Source organism: Carcharhinus amblyrhynchos, unplaced genomic scaffold (assembly GCF_965287045.1).
Source record: "Carcharhinus amblyrhynchos unplaced genomic scaffold, sCarAmb.v2.hapA scaffold_38, whole genome shotgun sequence".
Lineage (NCBI taxonomy): Eukaryota > Metazoa > Chordata > Chondrichthyes > Carcharhiniformes > Carcharhinidae > Carcharhinus > Carcharhinus amblyrhynchos.
In genome coordinates, this window is record NW_027649779.1 from 10,122,335 (window position 1) to 10,144,889 (window position 22,555).

General features: G+C 43.7%; 1 protein-coding gene across 1 annotated transcript; it reads right to left on the bottom strand.

The window, feature by feature from the left end:
- Positions 1 to 6,896: 6,896 nt before the first annotated feature.
- On the bottom strand, positions 6,897 to 22,180 carry LOC145362571 (uncharacterized). Its single transcript, XM_080218571.1, has 7 exons — positions 22,138 to 22,180; positions 21,710 to 21,989; positions 20,850 to 20,926; positions 18,796 to 19,100; positions 15,966 to 16,077; positions 9,706 to 10,017; positions 6,897 to 7,006 (listed from the first exon to the last, which is right to left on the bottom strand). Exons 1-7 carry the CDS (start codon positions 22,178 to 22,180, stop codon positions 6,897 to 6,899), a joined length of 1,239 nt encoding a protein of 412 aa, XP_080074697.1.
- Between the last annotated feature and the right edge of the window lie 375 nt (positions 22,181 to 22,555).

The window sequence follows — 22,555 nt, forward strand, 5'->3', positions numbered from 1 at the left end:
GACATCAGTCTGAAACCTGAACTCGGTTTCTCACTTGCACAGTTACTGACTGGCTTAATGCAGGCAGCGTTTCCTGTTTTTGTCTGAATTGCTGCACTTTGGCCTACGCTGGTTTCTTCCCTGAGAAGAAATGTGTGGCTCATTTCGAGAATTCCAACTCACAGCCTGTTTTGATCCTCGCTCTCCCTGCCTACGAGTCCCTCCTTATCCTGCTGCAATGTTCCAGTGAAGCCCCAAGGGCACTCTTTAAAAAAATGGGGTCGCACATTTAGGAGAGAGAAGAGTGGGAGGTTTTCCTCTCAGAGGGTCATGTGCCCCTCAGAAGGCAGTGGAAGCAGTCTTTCAGTATTTTTAAAGGCAGAAGGAGCTAGATTCTTAGTAAACAAGAAGGGTGAAATGTGACCAGGGTTGGCAGAAGCTTATAATAAGATCAGTCATAATCTTGTTTACTGTCAGAGCAGGGAGAGAGAGGCCATGTGACAAACTGCTACTTCTCTGTAGCCTGTATGTTACTGCACATATTAAACTTTCATGGTGGCTTAGTAACGTGTACGTGTAAGAGACATAGCAAGAACTGTTCCTGAAATCGATGATGAGCAAGTCGGGTTTACATCGCCAAATGTTCGGCTCTGGGATTCATGGTTTCAAAGACCAGAGAAAACATTTTCTGGGATGACTTTCAAAAGAGAATGATTACAGAATCGAAAATATAACATGCAGAGGGACATGTGTCAACGAAAAATACAGTTGGGCTTTTTTTTTAGCTCATTGAGATAGCAAACATGTGCTTGTTAGGCCGAATTGCCTCGTTCTTTAATATAGAAACCAAATGAGTAACAGGATTGACTGGATTGCAACACTTTCATTTGATTCATTAATGGTTTCTGCCTGAAGAATCGGCTAAACAGGAACTTGTTAATTCTTGGATTTTTTTCTCAATAATTTTCATTCATTTGTCTATGAGTGTTGTTCGCAAAGTCAAAAATTGTTACTGGTCCGAAACACAAATTACTGCTGATTCGTTAATCCAAAACAAAAAAAAACAACATTCTGGAACATCTCAGTGGGTCTGACAGTAGCTACGGAGAGAGAATAGAACCAAAGTTTAGAGTCTCGATGACAATTCGTCAGGGTAATCCAGACTCGAAACGTTAACACTATTCTCTCTTCACAGATGATGTCAGAGCTGCAGAACCTTTCCAGCATTTTCTGGTTTTGTGTTGCTCTTTCTAATTGCCCTTGAACAGTGGGCATGTCTGAGTGTAATCTTTTCTGTGTGCTTGTTTGTTTGAGTATGTGTGTGTGCGTGTGTGAAAGTATGTGTGCGTGAGAGAGAGAGTGTGTGTGCGTGTGTCTGTGTGTGTGTATGTGTGTGTGTGTGGGCAATCCCTCTCTCTCTCCTCTCTCTCTCTCTCTCTCTCTCTCTCTCTCACACACACACACACACTCTCCCTCATGCACACATACGTTCAGACACACACATACACAGACTCAAACAAACAAGCGCACAGAAAAACTCACACTCAAACATGCACACACACTCAGACAACGCAAACTCTCTTAGACAAAAGCTGAAACACGCACACACAAACACAGACATGGACAAAGACAGGCAGATTGTCTCAGGCAAAATGACACACAGATATAAACGCACACATGCACACACACACACACACACACACACACGGACACACAAAGATACGCACACACACACAGATTCACACACACATAGATACACACGCTTTCAGATATTGTTTGCTAATGGCCATCTCAGATCATTGTTCACAGTCAACCAGGGGACGGAATGGCGTGGTGATATTATCTCTAGAGTAACAATCCAAAAACTCAGCCAATCTTCTGGGGTCCAGTGCTTGAAACACAATTCAATTTCAAAAAAACCCTTAAAATTTTGTATCTACTGATGACAGTGAAATCTTTGTCAATTGTCAGAGAAACAAAAACATCTGGGTCACTATGTCCTTTAGGGAAGGAAATCTGCCGTGCTTACCAGGTTAGGCCAACACGTGAGTCTAGAGCCACATCAATGTGGTTGACTGTCAACTGCCCTCCAAGGGCAACTGGAGATGGGCAATAAACGCCCATGTTCCATGAATGAATAAAAATGCTGTGTGTCAGGAGTCACATGAAGGGCAGACTGTGTAAAGAACACAGATTGTCTTTCTTAACGTGTTCCACTTGAGTGGGGACTTGGGACGGGGTGATACGAGGAAAGATCGGACAGAATCCATTGGAGTATAGAAGATTGAGTGATGATTGTTTGAAACATATATGATCTTTTGAAGGAGTGTGGGGGGTGTGGGGGCCGGAGGGGTGATGGGGGCAGCGGTGTGAGAGTGGAAGCTGACGGAATGTTTAACCTTCGCGGGACAGATTGGAAAGAGAGCGAATAAAATAATTGTTTCTCCTTTCAGAGACCTGTGTGCCTTTGGAACTGTCTTCTGCAGAAATCTCCTGCAGCTTCAGTCGCTGGGAAAGTCTCTGAAAAGATTCAGGCTTGTCGACAGTTGGCAACACCTGGCCTCTCACCACTCCCCCCGGCTCTGACTAACTGCCATCTCGCTGCTGGAGTTTCCAGTCCCGGGTGATTAAACCACAAGTTCTGATCTTTGAACAAACTGAGAGGCTCAGCGACCTGTTGAGTGAAACCGCACACTCGGAGGACTTCTTTCTGCCGTTGGTCGCCTTGTCAACCAGACCCTGGTTCCCCCAATCAGCAGTGAACGCATGTATCATTACATCTCAACAGTTTCTATCAAAATAAGCAACCCAAAGGCGATTAACCCTCCTGCTGCCAAGAAGCAAAAGAAAATCAACACCTGATAGGATTTTCAGAGCATGAACTTCGGGACTGAGAATGTAATTTGTGTCATTCCTGGATCATTCCGCTTAAAATACCAAGTACAGGTTGAGCAGTCACACTAAAGTTTGATGCTAGGGGGAACGGCCTCTGGGCAAGCCATCCAGAGTCCTAAGCACAGTGGTTATCTCTGCAGTGCCAGAGACACTGGTTCGAATCCAGCCTTGGGTAGCTGCCTGTGTTAAATTTGCACGTTCTCCCCGTATCTGCATCGGTTTTATCCGGATACTCTAGTCTCATACCTCAGTCCAAGGATGTGCAGTTTGGGTGTATTGGCCATACCAAAATGCACCTTTGTGTCCCACAGATGTACAGGATTGACTGTGGGCAGAGGGGAGGGTCTGGATTGATTTCTCTTTCAGAGAGTCAGTGCAGACTCGATGGACCGAATGGCCTCTTTCTGCAATGTATTGTTTCTACGATTCTATTTTAACACAGACACAAAACCCATCATGATAAATTGTTCCCCCCTCCCCCTTCAGGGATGTTATAACGGCATCTTATAATGGCATGGTGATTAATCCAGAAAGCCAGAGCTAATGCTTTGAGCATACATGAGGATTGAATTCCAGCCATGGCAGTTAGAGAATCCTGAATGCAATAAAAACAATCTGGAATTCAACAATCGAACCATGAGTCAATTGTTACTGAAACCCATCTGATTCAGTACATGAGACTTTAAGTACAACACCACGGTCAACACAAGCCACACGGTTCAATGGTGATTCGGGATGGGAAATACATTCTGGCCCTGCCCACAATGCACTTATCAATGAGTGAAGTAACAAATACATTGTGTGTGGGAGTCGCTGTCCTGGCCAACATTTATAGCCCATCCCTAATGACCCGAATTACCACTGCAGCCGATGTAGTTAAACCAGACGCAGGAGGACCGTTCCTCTTTGGGTGTTGGGGGCATTTTGGGATTGTTCTCGCTTTCCCAGCCTGGTGCAGTTAGCTCCTCAATTCCCTCATTCCTATTAGGAAGCTTCCCCTCTCCCAACACCTTAATCCCCATTGTTTTTCGTTGTTATATTTTTAGACGGGTGGGGTAGGGCAGGGGCTGGGGCTGAGGGTGTGGAGACGGCAGCATAATGATAAGACCACCAAAACAAAACATTTCTGAATGGAGGGCTGTGACAAGGGCTTTCCTCAGGGTTACTGCTGGGATCATTGCTATAAATAATTTGGAAGAAAATGTAACTGAATTGATTAATAAGTTTGAAAACAGCACAAAGGTTCGTAGATTTGCGGATAGCGATGAGGAAACAGTAGGATATAGATCAGTTGGAGGCTTCACCAAAGGGATGGCAGATGGAGTTTAATCTGGACAAATGTGAGATGATGCATTTTGGAAGCTTTAAAACAGATAGGAAATATACAGTAAATGGCACAACCCTTAAGAGTATTGATAGGTAGAGGGATCTGGATGTGCAGGTACACAGGTCACTGAAAGTGGCAATGCAGGTGGAGAAGGTAGTCAAGAAGGCATACAGCATGTTTGCCTTCATTGGCCGGGGCATGAGTTGAAAAATTGGCAAGTCATTTTGCAGCCTTGCAGAAGATTAGTTAGGCTGCACTTGGAACATAGTGATCAATTCTGGTCGCCACACTACCAGAAGAATGTGAATGCTTTGGAGAGGGTACAGAAAAGAATTACCAGCATGTTGCCTGGTATGGAGGGCATTAGCTATGAGGAGAGGTTGGAGAAATTTGGGTTGCTCTCACTGGACCGACAGAGGTTGAGGGGGTGTCCTGATAATTGGCTACAAGATTATGAGAGGCATGAGCAGAAAGGAGAGTCAGAAGGTTTTTCCCAGGGTGGAAGAGTCAATTACTAGGGGGCATAGGTTTAAGGTGTGAGCAGCAAGAAAATATATGAGACATGTTTTTTACACAAAAGGTGGTTGGTGCCTGGAGCTCGCTGATGGGGGAGGTAGTGGAAGTGAACACAGTAGTGAGTTTTAAAGAGCGCCTTGATAAACACATGTATAGGATGGAAATAGAGGGAAATGTTCCCCAGATGGGCAGGGGGTTTTAGTTCAATCGGGCATCATGGCTGGAGCAGGCTTGGAGGGCCGAAGTTCCAGTTCCTGTGCTGTAATTTTCTTTGTCCTTTGTTCTTTGTACTGGAATGGCTATCGAGCGAATGAACCTCAGCCCTGAGACCAGGGGTTCAAACCTGTGGACTTTCAATTGTTTCACTTCAAAAAATAAATTGGTTCCAATTGGCAGGATCTGCCATGGGGAGCTGGTATCCTCATGATGGGCCGAATGGCCACCATTTGTGCTGCGTGACGTCAAGTGCGCTCTGTTGACCAAACCATGTCTGGCCATCACGTTAACAAAGAGACAGAAGATATCCTTCAGTAAAGACTGCAGATTTATTGAATATTAATAGCAATGCACATGACAAAAGTACAAGGTTACAGACATGAACAAAAGTGTGATTAACGAACCAGAAGAGCATTAAATGTATCTTACGCTCTTAAATTGCGTGCAAAAAAAAACAACGTTTAAATTAACTACCAAAGTAAAACAAATAAAAGGGAAAGGTGAGGTGCCATTAGCTAGATTGCCCTGTAAAGGGGCTGGCACTATCGCTATGGGCTGAGTGGCTGCTTTCTATGCAATAGGATTCTACTATTCCAAGTAAAGAATATAAAAATCTATATGTCCTAAAATTGAAAATGCTGTTTTCAGAAATGTCTCCGACACTATTGCAAGCAGAGACCATATAAATGTCAGCTCCACACTGTTGCTGAAATGCATAATTGAAATGTTTGTGCCGCATAAGCAGTAGAAATCATACAGAACCACGAGTTTCAAATCAAAATAAACTTGGGAAAAAGTTACCGAAATGAGGATATTTAAAAGTTAAGCCGCCATTTAAAACAAGCGAGTTTGAATAGCTTGAAGTGGAATCTAAGATCAGGAAGTGTCTGGATTTTGATGTCCCAGTCAATGAGTTCACTCCTGAATCCATTTAATCGTCCAATGCAGTTCTGTTTGGAATGAAAGGAATAACAGTGTTAGTACATCAAAGATCAGCAAGAAAATAACACGTTTCATCTTAAGAGTCTCCATTAACGTTCTCCATTAATATTCTCAGAAGCCAGTGCAAGTACACAAGAACCCCTACAGTGCAGAAGGATGTGATTTGGCCCATAGAGCCTGCACCGACTCTCTGAAAGAGCCACACAGCTCAAGACCAGAGGATGGGTGTAAAAGGCCAGTCTATCAGTGACACTCATAATTAAACACAACTCTGGAGAGGTTTAAGAAGTCAAGGCTGCGATTGGGGGCGGGGGTTGGGGATGCCGGGATAAAAAGCGATGAGAATGGAGCACTGGGGTGAGAGTTCGTTTGTCTAAATGTATCCAAGTTACTGTTCACTCCACGGGTTAGTTTCAGCGCCTGCCTAAACAGTGGCCTCCCGAGATCCCGTCAATGGACTGTGTCTATCTCACTTTGTCTTTCTGGGCACGCATTTAGGTGACCGATCTTACCTCAGAATAGCCACACCCTGGCCGTCATCAGGACATTGAAGACAATGCTCTTGAAAAACAAAATTCTCAGCCCCATCACCGTCAAAGACAAAAAGTTCACCCTCAGCCGATCTGCCAAGATGAGAGAAACAAAAGATAGATCTGGTTTGATACATAGATCATTTGGAACTAAAAAAAAACTGAAACCACTAACTTTCTTTTTCATTATCTAACTGCTTGACTTTGTCCGTCTGTCCATCCTGTCCGTCTGCCTGTCCACCGGCCCGCCTGCCTTTCCATCTATCTTCATCTGTCTTTCACTCTGTATCTCTCTCTCTCTGTCTCTTTCTTTCACACTCTCTCTCTCCCTCACCTTTCTCCCACCCCCCACCATTCCTCCCCATCCCTCGATTTATATATCTCTCTCCTTCACTCTGTGTGACAATCTATCGTTCTCCCCATCTCACTATATCTTTCTCATTCGGTCTCCGGCTCTGTACCCCTGTCTATCTGTCCACTTATCAATCTGTCTATTCGGAAGTGTTTTCCTTTGATAAATGTTGAATAAAGTACATACCGTTTTCCGTGTCATGTGATTCTGTTGAGGAATCATATCGACTTGTAAGGCATTTAGTTTGATCTGGAAGGGCACAAAAATAAATAGCTTATTCAGTGAGCAAGTGGCATTACTGTAACCATGTTTGTTCTCAATATCACTTCCAATAATGTTGTTGTCATAACCAATGGCCACGAAGAAAGTAAGAATCAAACAGCACGATTAGACTTGTTCACTTGATTATTCACAACGGAGAAACATTGGTAATTATGCCATTCAGTTCGGCCCAAATCTGAGTTCAAAGAGTGTAGGGTCGATTACTCATCAGGGATTAAACCCCAGAATCCGGGCCATTCCATCGGGGCAGTATTTCACTGTCTTCCAAAGAAGTGGTGAAACCGAGGCCTGATTTCAGCTCTGCAGTGGATTAATGATATCAGGACATTTCTCCAGAGGAGCGGGATTCTCCAGTACACTGGTTAGCATTTAATACTTTCCTAAATTCGGTGACACACCAGCAGCTGCGGGTCCTGGACTCTGCCCTGAATTGTAATAGTCAGCTATTATTATTTTTATTCACTTATAGAATGGGGATATCGCTGGCAGGTCAGCATTTACTGCCAATCCCTAATTGCCCCCTTCTGAAGATGGTTGTGAGTCTGCTGCTTGAAACTCTGCAGTCTGTGAGGTGTACGTACACACACAGGGCTCTTAGGGAAGAAGTTCCACCATTTTAACGGAGCGACAGTGAAGGAACTGCCAAAATATTTCCAACTCAGGATGCTGAGTGACTTGGAGGGGTACATCCAGATAATGGTGTTCCCGGGTATCTGCTGCCCTTCTCCTCCGAGATGATAACGGCCATGATTTTGGAAGATCCACCGGAAAGAGACTTGGAGAATTACTGCTGTGTATCTTGTGGATGGCACACACTGCTGTCACTGTGCTTCGGTGGTGGAAAAAGTGGATGTTTGAGAATGGAGAACTCAATGCTGGAGCGGCACAGTGGTACAATGCTCAGTACTGTTGCAACCCCCTACCCCCACCCCTCTAACCCCCCTCCCCCCGCCCACAGTGTCAGGGACCTGGATTCGATTCTTGGCTTGGAGGTGACTGTCTGTGCAGAGTGCAGGGTTTCCTCTTGTCAGTGTGGGTCTGATCCACAAGATACACAGCAGTAAGTCTCCAAGTCCAGTTTCCTCCCACAGTCTGAAAGTCGTGCTGATTAGAAGTATTGGCCATGCTAAATTCCCCCTCAGTGTCCCCGAACAGGTGCAGAGTGTGGCGACTAGGATATTTTCACAGTAACTTCATTGCAGGTTTAATGTAAGCCTATTTGTGACACTAATAAATAAACTTTTAATCAAACGGAGCCTCTTTGTCCTGGGTCGTGTCAAATTTCTGAGTGTTGCTGGAGCTGCATTTATCCAGGCAAGGGACTAATACCCTACCACAGTCATGGTTATGTCTTGTGGATGGTGCAGAGGATCGGGGAGATTAGGAGACAGGTTATTCAGCACAGGATTCCCAATCTCCGACATGCTCTTGCAGTCAGAGCACTTATATGGATAGTCCAGTTCAGTTTCTGAGCAACGTTAACCCTCAGGATGGTGATAGTGGGGGTTGACCATTTAGAAGTCTACAAGATTATGAGAGGCATGTACAGATTGGATAGTCAGAAACTTTTTTTATTTCTCAGTATGGTAGAGTCAATTACTAAGGAGCATAGATTAAAGGTTTGAAGGAGATGTGCGAGGCAGATTTTTTTTACACACAGGGTGGTGGGTGCCTGGAACTCGCTGCCGGGGGAGGTAGTGGAAGCAGATATGGTAGTGAGTTTTAAGGGGCATCTGGACAAATACATGAACAGGATGGGAATAGAGGGATATGGTGCCTGAAGGGTAGGGGGTTTTAGTTCTGTCGGATAGCATGTTCGGTGCAGGCTTGGAGGGCCGAAGGGCCTGATCCTGCGCTGTAATTTTCTTTGTTCTTTATTTCAGTCATAGTAATGCCATTAAATGACAAGAGCCGATTGTTACCTTCTTTCCTGTTGGAGTTGGTCATTGCCTGGAACATGTGTGGTTCAAGTGTTATTTGCAGCTTCTCAGTCCAACCCTAGATATTGTCCAGCTATTGCTGCATTTGTAATGCATTACTTCAAGATCTGAGGTGTCATGAATGGTGCTGAACATTGTTCAGTCATCAGCGAACATCCCAACTTCTGACCTTACAATGGATTGAAGGTGATTGATGAAGCAACTGAAGCTGATTGGGTCTGAGACACTGAGGAACTCCTGCAGTGAAGTCCCGAGACTAGAATAAATGGCCTTCAATCATTAGTCAGCTAATCTTTCAAAAAGACAACATTTTGAGTGACGGTGACATTGAGAGTCCTTCGGCGTTAAGAGGATGGATAATATTTAGTGGACGTTCTTCCTATCATAAAACACTCTCAGAGGAGGCAGTAGCGCAGTGACATTGTCAATCCAACGACTCAGAATACGAGTGCGCGTTCGAAATTCGCCATGTCAGATGCGAAATTTGAATATTAAATAAAATGGAATAAGAAGTCTAATGATGACCAATGAAATTATTGTCGATGATCATTAAAACTCATCTTGTTCACTAATATCCTTTAGGGAAGGAAATCTGCCGTTCTTACAATGTCTGACAGGAAAGTGACTCTTAAATGCCCTCTGCTGAAGGGCAATTTAGGATGGGCAATAAATGCTGGTCAAGCCAATGACACCCACATCACATGAACAGAAATAAAATAAACTTACCAATTTCAGCTGTGGGCGTGATATTTACTGAGTAATTCTGGTTATTGTGAACTGCCGTGCACGTGATGTTTGGTGATTTCCCGGATTGGGTGAAAGAGAGAAAACCCGAAATCCTGTAATTCCCGCTCTCCAATAGGACACTGGATCTTGTCACATTGATCCCCTGGTCGGATCCCCTGGACAGGGAGAGCTTGATTGTCTTGGGGGAGAAGCCCGAGGCCAAACATACTGCAGCGGTGGTGGTGTTGTGGGCTCCCGGTGGCACTGGTGGGTAAAAGACGCTCAATTTTGGTTCTTTCGGGTCTTTCGCCTCTGAAAGTGCAAGAAATAAAAGGGGAAAAAAATCAGAATCCAACATGGTGCCATCCCCCAACCTGCTGTGGCATTCTATCAGACCACATTTTTCTGAGCCTTAACCCTATGTAAGTTTGTGCATTAACTTACCAAATGCTGAGACTGGATAAGTATTTTTTTTTCCTTGGCACAGATAAGGTTCCCTCTCTCTCTCTCTCTCTCTCACACACACACACACACACACACACACACATAGACACATGCACACATGCCTATGCACACAAGCAGACATACACATATGCACAGACACTAATGCACACATGCACACAAACACATAACAGACACACACACACACACACACACAAACACACACACACACAAACGCGGGTGAGATCCTAATTGAATATTTCTCACCATTATTCACTGTTGACAAAGGCATGGTTGTTCGGGAACTTGGGGAAAAACAGTAACGTCTTCGGGAGTGTACATATAACCGAGAAAGAGGTCCTGGAAGTCTTAAAGCGCATTGAGATAGATGAATCCCTGAATATTAATGAAGTGTATCCCAGGATATTATGGGAGTCGCTGGAGAAATTTGCGGGTTCCCTAGCAGAGATATTTAAATCATCGTTAGACACAGGTGAGGTGCCTGAAGATTGGAGGGTGGCAAATGTTGTGTCTTTGTTTAAAAATGGGCTGCAGGGAAAAGCCTGGAAGCTACAGGCCAGTGAGTCACGCATCTGTGGTGGCTAGATTGTTGAAATACATTTTGAGAGACAGGACCTACAGTCATTTAGAGATGCAAGGACTGATTAGGGACAGTCAGCATGGCTTTGTGAGTGGAAAATCATTTCTCAGAAATTTGATTGAATTTTTGAAGGGATAGCCAAGAAGGTTGATGAGGGCAATGCAGTTGATGTTGTCGACATGGCATTTAACAAGGCCTTTGAGAAGGTATTGCACAGTAGGCTGTTGCATAAGGTTAAATCTCATGACATCCAGTGTGAGGAAGCTAAATGGATACGAAATTTGTTTGATGACAGAAGCCAGAGGTTTGTTGTACAGAGTTGTTTTTCAAACTGGAGGCCTGTGACCAGAGGTGTGCCTCAGGGATCAGTGCTGGATCCACTGTTATTTGTCATCTATATTGATGATTTGGATGAGAATATAGGAGGCATGGTTAGTAAGTTTGCAGATGACACCAAGATTTGTGGCATCGTGGGCAGTGAAGAAGGTGGCAGTGGGATTAAGATCAATTGGGCCAGTGGGCTGACGACTGGCAGATGGAGTTTAATTTAGATAAATGAAAGGTGAGGCATTTTGGTAGATTGAACAAGGACAAGACTTACTCAGTTAATAGTAGGGCTTTGGGAAGAGTTACAGAACAAAGAGATCTGGGGGCATAAGTTCAGAGTTCCTTGAAAGTGGATTCACAGGTGGACAGAATGGTGATGACGACATTCGGCATGCTTGCTTTCATTGGTCAGAACATTGAATACCGGATTTGGGACATCTTGTTGAAATTGCACAAGGCATTGACAAGGCCAACGTTGAATACTATGTACAGCTCTGGTCACTCTATCATGGAAAATATATTATTAAACTATAAAGAGTGCAGAACAATATTTTTTTGGATGCTGCTGGTACTTGATGCTTTCAACTATAAGGAGAGTTTGGATAGACTGGGACCTTTTTCCTCTGGAGCGTAGAAGTCTGAGGGGTGCTCTCATAGACGTATAGAAAGTAATGAGGGGTATAGATCAGCTCAATAGTCAATATATTTTTTTCGAAAGGTAGGGGATTCAAAAACTAGAGGGCATAGGTTTAAGGTGAGAGAGACAGAGAGAGGGAGAGGTACAAAAGTGTCCAAAGGGGCAATTCTTTTTTTCGCATAGAGGGTGGTAAGTGTCTGGAATAAACTGCCAGAGGTATTAGTAGAGACGGGTACAATTTTGTCTTTTATACCGTTACATGGGTAAGATGGGTATAGAGGATTATGGGCCAAATGCAGGCAATTGGGATTAGCTTAGGACTTCAAAAAAAGGTGGGATGAACAATTTCGGCCAAAAGCCTGTTTCCATGGTGTAAACCTCTATAATTCTATGACACACACACATGCATCTCGAGGCCGTCATACCCAGATACATGCAGAGGGACACACACTGACACATTGAGGGACACAGACGCCCAGAGCCACATATAGGCTGAATTTGGGGGCCAAATAAAATATTTCCGATCTTGATGCTGATGCACACTTAATGGTGAGGGGGATACATGGATGGTTGAAGAGGTTTGGACAGGCTGAGTCCATGGGCAAGAACATGGCAGATGGAATAAAACCTGAACATGTGGGACGTTATCTACTCTGGCAGAAAAAAAAAGACATCAGAAAGGCGGAGTAGTTCCTAAGCGGTGTGAGATTGGATAGAGTTATTCCCAGAGAGAGCTGGGTGTCCTTGTTCATGGGTCACTGAAAGCTAGCATGTAGGAACAGCAAGAACATGGAAGGCGAATGCTACATATTTGTCTGACAAAATAGCAATATGAGTGTACACGTGTGCATGTACGCGTGCGTGTGTATGTGTGTGTGTGTGATGATCTGTTTGAATGTTGGAACATTATTTGTGGACCAAATGCCCTACTCCTGCCCTTATGTTCCTTTGAGAATAAAGTAAATCCGTATGGCTGTCGACACACACACAGACAAGCACAGACATACAGACACACAGGCGTACACACACACACACACACGCACAGAGATTTAGAGACACACGGAGACACACAGACTGAGGTATTGAGAAACAGACATGCCCAGAAACAAACACAGAGACTGAAACACAGTCAGAAACTTGAGATGGAGACCAAATTTAACAATTCAAACCTTGCTGATGGCACAAACATATTGGAGACGAGGAAGCAATAGGGTTTCAAGGGGATTTGGACAGGCTCAGTGAATGCACACAGACATGGCAGATGGGATAAAAAGTGACTAAGTATTAAGTTATCAACAATGGTCGGAAACGAAAAAAAAAATACCTGCATGGTGCGAGGTTGAAAAGAGACCTGGCCACAAAAAAATTACATTCAGGTACGGCAAGCAATGAGGAAGGCAAATGCTACGTTTGTTTGTCACAAAATATGAGTGTGTGCATTAGTTTTTACACATCTGTGTGAGTGTGTGTGTGTGTGTGTTTTTGTATGGGTGGGTGCGTGTGTGCAAGTGTGCCATAATCAGTTTGAATGTTCGATCAGTATCATAGAACATAGAACAGTACAGCACAGAACAGGCCTTTCGGCCGTCAATGTTGTGCCGAGTTAAGTCTAAACCCAAGATCAAGTCATCCCACTCCCTATAATTCTGGTGTGCTCATGTGCCTATCCAATAACTGCCTGAAAATTCCTAAAGTGTCTGACTCTACTGTCACATCAGACAGTGTATTCCATGGGCCAAATGACCTATATGTGCTCCCATGTTGCTTCGAGACTTGAATACATGTACACGCTGCTGATACTCACACAGTCAGGTATGGACATAGAGGCGTACAAACACACTCACGCATGAACACGCACACACACTCAATCATAAACACACAAACACACACGCACACACACACACACACACACACACATATACCTGTAGAGAATGATACGCTGATTAGTTACATTTATTAAGACAATGTGATAGAATGCTGAATATGTTGGTTTCTAACTGCAATGTAAGCAGCATAACTGGAAGCAACAATTTGCAAAGAAAGATTAATATTTTGTGAATGGATAAAACTAGTGGATGTTTTCAGTGAGGGAAATGCAACTTAACACACCTTAAATCTGAAAATCAAATAGCCATGTTGTTTATAAATGTGCATATGCTAAGAGTAAGGAACGATCAACGAATGTCTTTATTCAAATTCTTTGGATAGGTGAAGAAGACAGAATGCACAAACACTAAGCGACCGAAAAAATGTATTCGGAGCTTAATATTCATGTTTTAATGTGAAGATCTGAGATGATGATTGAAATAAAGGAGAGTCTGCAATCAGAACCGGCAACATTTCTGTCCTTTTTTTTCATAAAATTAAAACTCAGCATTTAAAAAATCCTTGAACAGAGCAGAAGGAGAAAGAATGTTACTCTGTATGCTGTATGTAGGGTGATAGCACTCGATCAATTGTGTAGATGATGGTTAACCCTAAAATGCAGGAATTTATTTAAGGAGTGACTTAATCATTCCCAAACGGAGAGGATTGATAAACAGGAACATTGGCTGTTGGTTGGGGAGTCCAAGATTTCAGCAAATGGGATTTTAGACGATGTTTAATGTTTAAGACTTTCAGAAGAGAAATCAGGAAATATTTTGAGATTTAATGCCTCACTTTCCTCCCTTAAGACATTTCCTAAATCCAGCCTTTTTTGACAAAATCCAATACTATGTGCAGTTTTGGTCTCCTTATCGAATAAAGAATGTACTTGCAATATAAGGAGTGCAGTTACAGTACACCAGACTGATTCTTGGAATGGCGTGACTGTCCTTTTAGGAGAGACTGGGATGACTGCATCTATATTCACTGGAGTTTGGAACATGAGAGGCGATGTCATTGAAATATATAGAATTCTAGCAGAGATGAGCAGACTGGATGCAGGGATGTTGTTTCCTTTGGCGGGGTGGGGTCTAGAAAATGGGATCAAAGTTTCAGTGTACAGGGTTTGACATTTAAAAATGTCGTCACTCGGAGGCTGATGAAATTGTAGCTCTCTGCCATAGAAGTTTGTGGTTGCAAAACCAGTGAATATATTGTAAATGGAAATATATTACTGTTCTCTAAAGGTGTCAAGAATTATGGGGAGAGGGCTGATATGGTGCCAAGCGTTAGGGTCAGCCACTGTCGTGTCGAATGGCAGAGGTCTCAGGATCGACTGGCCTCGTCGTGCTCCTAATTTCTATCTTTCTCTGTAAGATATCTGCCCATGAAGGAAAGTGCTGGGTGAGGGCACTGAATATTAATTCTTTCATAAAACCTACAAGACAAAATTAGTCACAGTGATATCTGGTTCTGCAACAAACTTTTGATTGAAATTATCACTAAACATCCTTCATGGAGCATTATGGGATGGTTGCAGAGAAATGGCAATGTCAGTGAATTAGCAGCACAGAGACCCAGGCTAATTCCCCTGAAGAAATGGGTTTAAATCTCACCTCAACACTTGGAGTAATTTCAAATAAATTGATTGAAACGTGGCCTGTCGTAAAAACGACGGCGACTATCGACGATTGTCATAAAAACAATGCCGTTCAATGGTTGGCATAATATATTTGCAGCAAAAAAGCTTTGAATAAGATCTCGGACAAAGGGCTAATTCAGAGTTCATGCTTTTCTGAGTAATAGATTCGCATGGATAGAGGATTGGCTAATCGATAGGATACAGAGAGTTGGGATGTGAGGAGCATTTTCAGGATGACAATCTATTACAAGTGGAGTACCTCAGCGATCAATACTCGGTCCACAAATATTTACAATATACATAATGTCTTGGACGAGGGAAGTGAAATTTCTATTGCCAAGTTTGCGAATGAAAATAGGCCTTCTGTCATGGGTTGTAAATGTCCATTTAGATCAACAATGTCCTTTGGAGAAGGAAATATGTCACCCAGTTGTTTGGAACCACGACACAATGTCGTGGAACCTGAAATTGCCCAGCGGGCAATTAGGATTTGATTTGATTTGATTTGATTTAATGCCCACATTCAATAAATAAAAATAAAATTCTGTATTTTTTTAGTTCAATTTGACACCACTAAGGACTGGAGCTGCAAAGACTGGACACTGCAATTTTAGGATGAGCTGAGCTGGATATTCAGCTGCATAAATGCATTTTATCGGTGCAATTTCCTGAATTGTCTTTACACATGATGCTGGCTCCCTGCCCATCACACAGCAGATAATGACATTAAGTAAGTTTACCCTTACTGGTCACATATTTCAGTGCTGAATGTGGGTGTTTCACTGTCGTGATTGGTAAACGTGTAGGAATAATTTCTAAGACAGAAACTTCGCGTTGCAGCAGCTGGATCATATTTACCTCACAGAGGACAGAAGAGAGGCATTTAGCGTGCATTATTTCGGGAGCGCTGTATACAAATTTCACACCAAGTCAAGCCAAGGATGCACACACGTTGCTCGTGTGAGGTTAAATGTCACTGGCTTGCAAAGGTTGCAGGCCGATATGGGCGAGCTGGTCAGACAGAGCAGTGGCAAACGGAATTTAAACCTGAAAAGTGGGTTCTACTCTGAGTTTGGTTCCACTGCCAAAAGTAAGCTTTCTGGTTGCATAGTTTGCAAAGTAATACCAGGTGGTACAAAATCAACATACCCACATGAATAGCAATATAAGGATTGTTTTTCGTGCTAAGGTTTTTGAGATTTGATTTGCTTCCACGGTTGGTTCATCATTACATCCTGAAGCAAATGTAAAACAATATCCCAGGAATGATGTTCTTGCTGAAGAGGGAGTGGAGGGAAGTTCACCGGACAGATTCTGGAGCGGCAGGACTGACATATGAGGGGAGATTGAGTCGGTTAGGATTTTATTGTCTGGGGTTCAGAAGAAGGAAGGCAGGAGGAGAAGATCTCACTAAAACCCATAATGCAGGATTAGACAGGGTAAATGCAGGATGGCAGCAGGGTCCAGAACCGGGGTTCATAGTCAAAGAATATGGGATTGATATGAGGAGAGTTTAATTTTCACCAAGAGAATGAAAAGCTTGTGTAATTCACAATTACAACGGTTTAAACAGAACAATGATGCTTATTCGTCTCCCCTCTCTCATTTAAATCAACTCTCTGAATGGAATCTTCCTATCCCCTTCACGGGACACATCTGGTTCTCAGTTCAATACCATATTACTGTGGCTTGCAGTCCCAACTCCTTTCCAATGTACCTCTAATGCCTGGGTAAGCTGAGCTAGATCAAAACTGACTCAAAACTTCTCTTTGCCTGCATGCCACATATTATGTTGACACTCTGCCCAACTTAACGAGGCTATTTACAACAGAAAACTAGATCACAGAGGAGATGTGGAGTGAAAGAATAAAAACACATTGACTTCACACTGACTTGGTGCAACTCTCACGCGGGTGCCGCTGCCAAACGTTAGCTTTTCGTAGCACAGTAACAATTGTTCAGTCAGAAACCTTCTATTGAGAAAATTGTTTTAGATTTCAGACAATTCAACGACAAAGACAAAGTTGGAACAGTCACTGATTCGCTGCATAAAACAGATATTTCATACCTTAGCCCTCCCCACCATCACAGACCATGTGGGCCGAATGGCCTCCTTGGGTGCTCTAGGGTTTTACCAACGCTTCTCAGTTCGGTAATTAACACAATGTTAACAGCTACTACAAAATATAGATCCAACCATCTGAACACAGGGATAGCTGATATTCACTTTGAGTTCGTGTCACTTGTTTTAATTAGCTTCTCTCCTGAACCAAATACAACCGTTCCTTCCCTCGCCCTCACACTGAGCTCCCACTGTTCTTTTTTGACTATTTCAGGGAACAATATTTGGATAGTAAGTTGAATGTGTTTTACATGTTCCATCTTTACCAGTATTTCTCCCTGAATACCCAGGAGAAACAAATCCGAGGAAAATAATTTGACATCAACATACGAACGAGCAAAGTGGGAGCCGGAGTGAGGCACTGGGCCGCTCCAGCCCAACCGCTGTTCAGTAAGATCATGACTGATCTGATTGTAACCTCACCCCCACATTCCTGCCTATCTCCGACCACCGGTTACCCTTGTTAATCAAACATCCAGCTAACTGTCTTTAAAATAATCGAAGGTCCTGTTTCCCTTGATGATTGAGGAAGAAAGTTCACGAAACTCACGACTCTTTAAGAGAGAAAACATCTCCTCATGTCTGCCTTCAAAGGAGAGACCCTTTTATTTGAACCATGAAATACCCAGTGTATTGCTCCAAAAAAAAAACACTGCTCATTGTTCTGTCTATTGCGGGGATAGGTGCTCTCCTGTCTACTCTATCACTGACCCTTATTAGTCTGAAGCAACTTTTACAGTGCTGTTTATCTCTATGACACCATGACCCTATTGGGATGTTCCTGTTTTAATTATCTATCAATGTATCATTTAATTGCATTACACACAATCATTTCAGCAATGCATCTCCTTGCCAGCTACCAGGTGGGTTTTTATGATAAAGGCCAGTTAAATGTTTTAAGGAAACAATTCTGAATTGTGGAAACAATAAAGCTCACATCTGCTCTATCTCAATACCCAGTGAAGCTGCTGTTTGGATTGCCAATGAGAACTGCTCACCCGTTCCATACAAAAATAGTGTTAATTGAATTTAACCAGTGACTGTGTGGCTCCATGAAGACATGGAGGGGAAATAACATGTTGAGTAAACATTGTCCAGGATTAGTTACTTACTGGGTTCCACAATCAGCCTGGTTCCATTGCCAAAGATGAGTTTTCTAGTCATTTCATGTTACACAGTGTTTGATTCCGTAACCAGATCCATTGTGATCTCGTCCAACTCTCTCTGCCCTTCTGCTGTGTTCCAGCACCGTGGGGAAGCGGCGGGGGCTGGGGGGGGGGGGGTGGTGTGGGAGGAATGGTGGGGGATGGGTTGGGGGTCAGTAATTGTGTACACTTGGTGGGGATGGAAGGCCATGGTGGGGAGTGGCGTTGGGACGGTGCTATTCAGAGAGCTTGGTTTTCTCCCGTGGTGCTGGGAGGTTATTGTACGGGTGTTAAGGGAGATTCAACTACCGTGTGCCGACTCAGTCCACAGTAATAGGTCGCCGAGTCGCTTAGTTGCAGTTTGGAGATCTTTAACTGGCTGCTTTTCTTGTCAGAATCGATAGAAGCAGAAATTCTCCCTCCGGCAGCGGTTTCTTTATTGTCCCCTCCTGAAGTGTGTGTCTGAAGCAAGTATTTCAGAGCCTGTCCTGGGGATTGACTGTACCATTGTATTGTGTACTCACAGATTCCTGAATATTGACAGCTTAATATAACCGTGTCATCGGCAGCAGACATTTGGAGAGGCGGATTCGTGGATACCAGGGAAGGGGAATCTGCAGGATAACAAAAAGAATACACTTTTTTTAGGTCTTGCTATTTAACACATGGATTGAGTCAGTTGCAGGAGGAGCTCAGTTTTATGCGGTGTTGTTATTATTTTAATTCTAATGGAACGAGATTCACTTATTCTATAAACCAGTGTACAATGAGATGACATTTTAATTTGTACAAGCTCGAATGATCTGTAACGATGTTATTAACCCGGAGAGAGTGCAGAAGAGATTAACAAGGATGTTGCCAGGACTCAAGGGACTGAGTTTTAGGGAGAGATTGGACTTTTTCCTTTGGTGCATAGGAGATAGAGGGGTGATCTTGTAGAAGTGTATAAGATCATGAGAGGCACGGATAGGGCGAATGAACTCAGTTTTATTCCCAGGGTTGGGAATCGAGGACAAGAAGGAATAGGGAAAGAATTAACGGGAACCTGCAGAAAAAACTGTTTCTTTTACACAGAGGGTGATATGTGTGTGGAATGAGCTGCCGAAGGAAGTGGTTGAGGCAGGGACATTGACAACATTTGAAAGGCATTTGGACAGATACATGGAGAGGAAAGTTTTAGAGGGATGTGGGCCAAATGCAGGCCAATGGCTGAGCTTAGATGGGCATTTTGATCGGCACATGGATCAGTTTGGACCGAAGGGCCTGTCTTTCTGCCGTAATTTCTGTGAATCTATGAACAGACTGTCAGCGTAGTAGGAGCTGGTTTAAGAGTGAAATATGAATGAGTAATGATCACATACATGAACTGGAAAACAACAGGTTTATCCGGAACATTCATGGCTTGTGGAAGAATTGGATTTCATTTATAAAGGGGCAGCATCTACCCTAGGGGCCGAATGTCGCCCTTCCATGCTAAATGATTATCCCATATATGCTCGGTTTCAGCTTCCATCTTCCATGTTGAGAGACAAACTGAGGGAACATTTTATTATCAGTGACCCAAACCATTTCTAGAAATGATTGTCAGAAAGCAACCCAACTGCGTCCATGTTGAGAGACAAACTGAGGGAACATTTTATTATCCGTGATATAATCCATTTCTAGAAATGATTGTCAGAAAGCAACCCAACTGCGTCACATCACAGTGCACAGCAAGATCCAACAAAGAATGACTGTTGTTTATCAGCTCCAACGGGGCAGAAACATGCCGAGCAACGGTGGTCAAATGTCATACATTTAATCAGGTTTAACACTTTCTGGGAGCATTGTTTTGAAATCTGTGTGTTTATTTTTCTGTCAGTATCATGTTTTTCCCCCTTCACGTTACATTGAAATCTCGAATCAGATTCATTTCATTTACTTTTTGTTGTCTGTTTTTTTGTGTCGTGGGAACATGCCCCAAAGTCTGCTACTTGTCAGTTGCGTTCATTCTGTTCAGTTTCGGCAGTGGTTTTACTGTCAACTCCCACATCACACCTAACACTGGCACCCCCACCCCGCGCCTCACCGCCCTTTCCCCCCGAACCCACTCCGCCCCCGTCCCTTCCTCCCCTCCCCCCCCAGCCTCGTCCCACTATCCCTGTCCCACTGACCGCTGACTCCATCAGGTCTCAAAGAGACTTTCCCCGGGACTGACTGGAGCCGACCCCAGAATCACACCCTGCTCCCAACTCGGAATCTGTACCGGATGATTCTCCACAGGAAGATTCGATGGGATTGAAACGAGAAAGATCACTATGATAAAGTGAAGGGGGACATTAAACCAGACAGACTGTAACAAGGCGGGGTTTGGAGTCACTTACCGGCTGAGTCACTGACAGTCACCACCGTCCCGGATCCATCCACATATTTATAATCACACAATGACTCCGCCCTCAGTCTCCCCGGTACAAAAACTACCGATATCTCAATCTGCCGGAAAACCATCACCAGTCACTCGGAAATGTCCAATTATTCGGGGGATTTAAAAACAATAAATAATATTCAAGATTTCAACGTCTCTGTCCGTTCAAATTATAATTTTGTGAGGCCCGAGCTATCAGTAACTGGCCGCAGGACGGAAATATTAACCTCATATATCGCAAAAAAAATCAAAGAAAGATGTGAGTGGTGAAGATTACAGTGGAAATAATCCAGATCACAGCGATGATAACATCAAACCAATGATTCACTCTCTGGGCACTGAGAATTTATATTGTAATTGTGCACAGGTATTTGTTCAGCTTCTTTCCACTGTGACCGTCCCAAAAGTTACACAGTGTTACAGTTCAGCATCAAAACCTCTGGTACTGGGTGGGATGTTGGGACATGAATTAAACAGCGCGGAATGTGGCTCCCAGTTCCGGCTGTGAGCCTAGGGTCCCATCTGGTGTCAGGGTTTGTAACTGGGATCAGTCATTCCCATTCTCAATTCACCGAAAACACTCCCAGGAATGATACTCCCATCCATTCACACTCCGTATTTATAAAACTCAAACTGTCAACGGTAATAATCAGGTCTGCTTAAAAATAAACTGCGGTGCCGGGAGTCTGAGGCACAACAGTGGGGATTGGTGGGTGGGGGTGGGGTGTTATTCAGGATAGATTAACTCTAGTTTTTCATTTGGTTCTGTGATAATCTGCAGGTCGAGTTTTTGTATCGCGGGAAGCCGAGGCCCATCACTGTGTGTCATACTGAGCTTTACAGTAATAGGTGGCGGCGTCTTCAACTCTCACATCCCGAATTTCCAGCGAAAATGTCTTTTCTGCTTTGTTCACAGACACAATAAATCTCTCTCCGCTGGAGATCCGCTCCCTCTCCTTCCCGGGCTGGGTTTGTTTGAAGAAATGTCCGTTTACCAAGTCATAGTAATAACCATCTAAAACACAGGTGATGGTGAGAGACTGACACTCCTGCTTGGTCACCTCTGCTGGGGTCTGTGTCACTTTCTGACTGAAAGATGCTGGAAATTAAACACAGAGAGTTTAATGGACCATCAGAGCTGAACCACACAACGGAGCTAAAACCCCAAACAGTGTCTGTAACTGGGATGGACTGGGACAGCTTTACATCCAATCCACACAATGTGGGTTAGTTTGATCGGTACTCACGGGGTAAACAGACACACAGGGTGAAAACAAGAAGGATTCCCATCTCTCTGCTGCCCGGAGCTGATGGTTTATATGAGGGGGAGCTGGAGACTGCAGAGTTTGACTGCTCTGGGACACTGGATCTCAGAACTGAACTGAAATACCTCAGGCCTGAACATTGTTAATTTAGGCCACGCCCATTGTTTAAAATAAAACTCGAGAATGGAAAGGTGGCAGAAAGCTGTGAACATTCAGTCGAGGCCCTACAGTTATCTGGGCCTCGGAGCTCCCGAGCCCAGGATCTGATCCTGTGACTCTTCTGGGTGTTGTGACTCAGAGTTTGTGAATGTCCCTCTTTGTCAAAAGTAAGGAAGATTATTTTTCTTTCAGTGTCCAGTTGTAGAAATGGCAGTTAGGACAGTGATATGCTCCTCCTGTT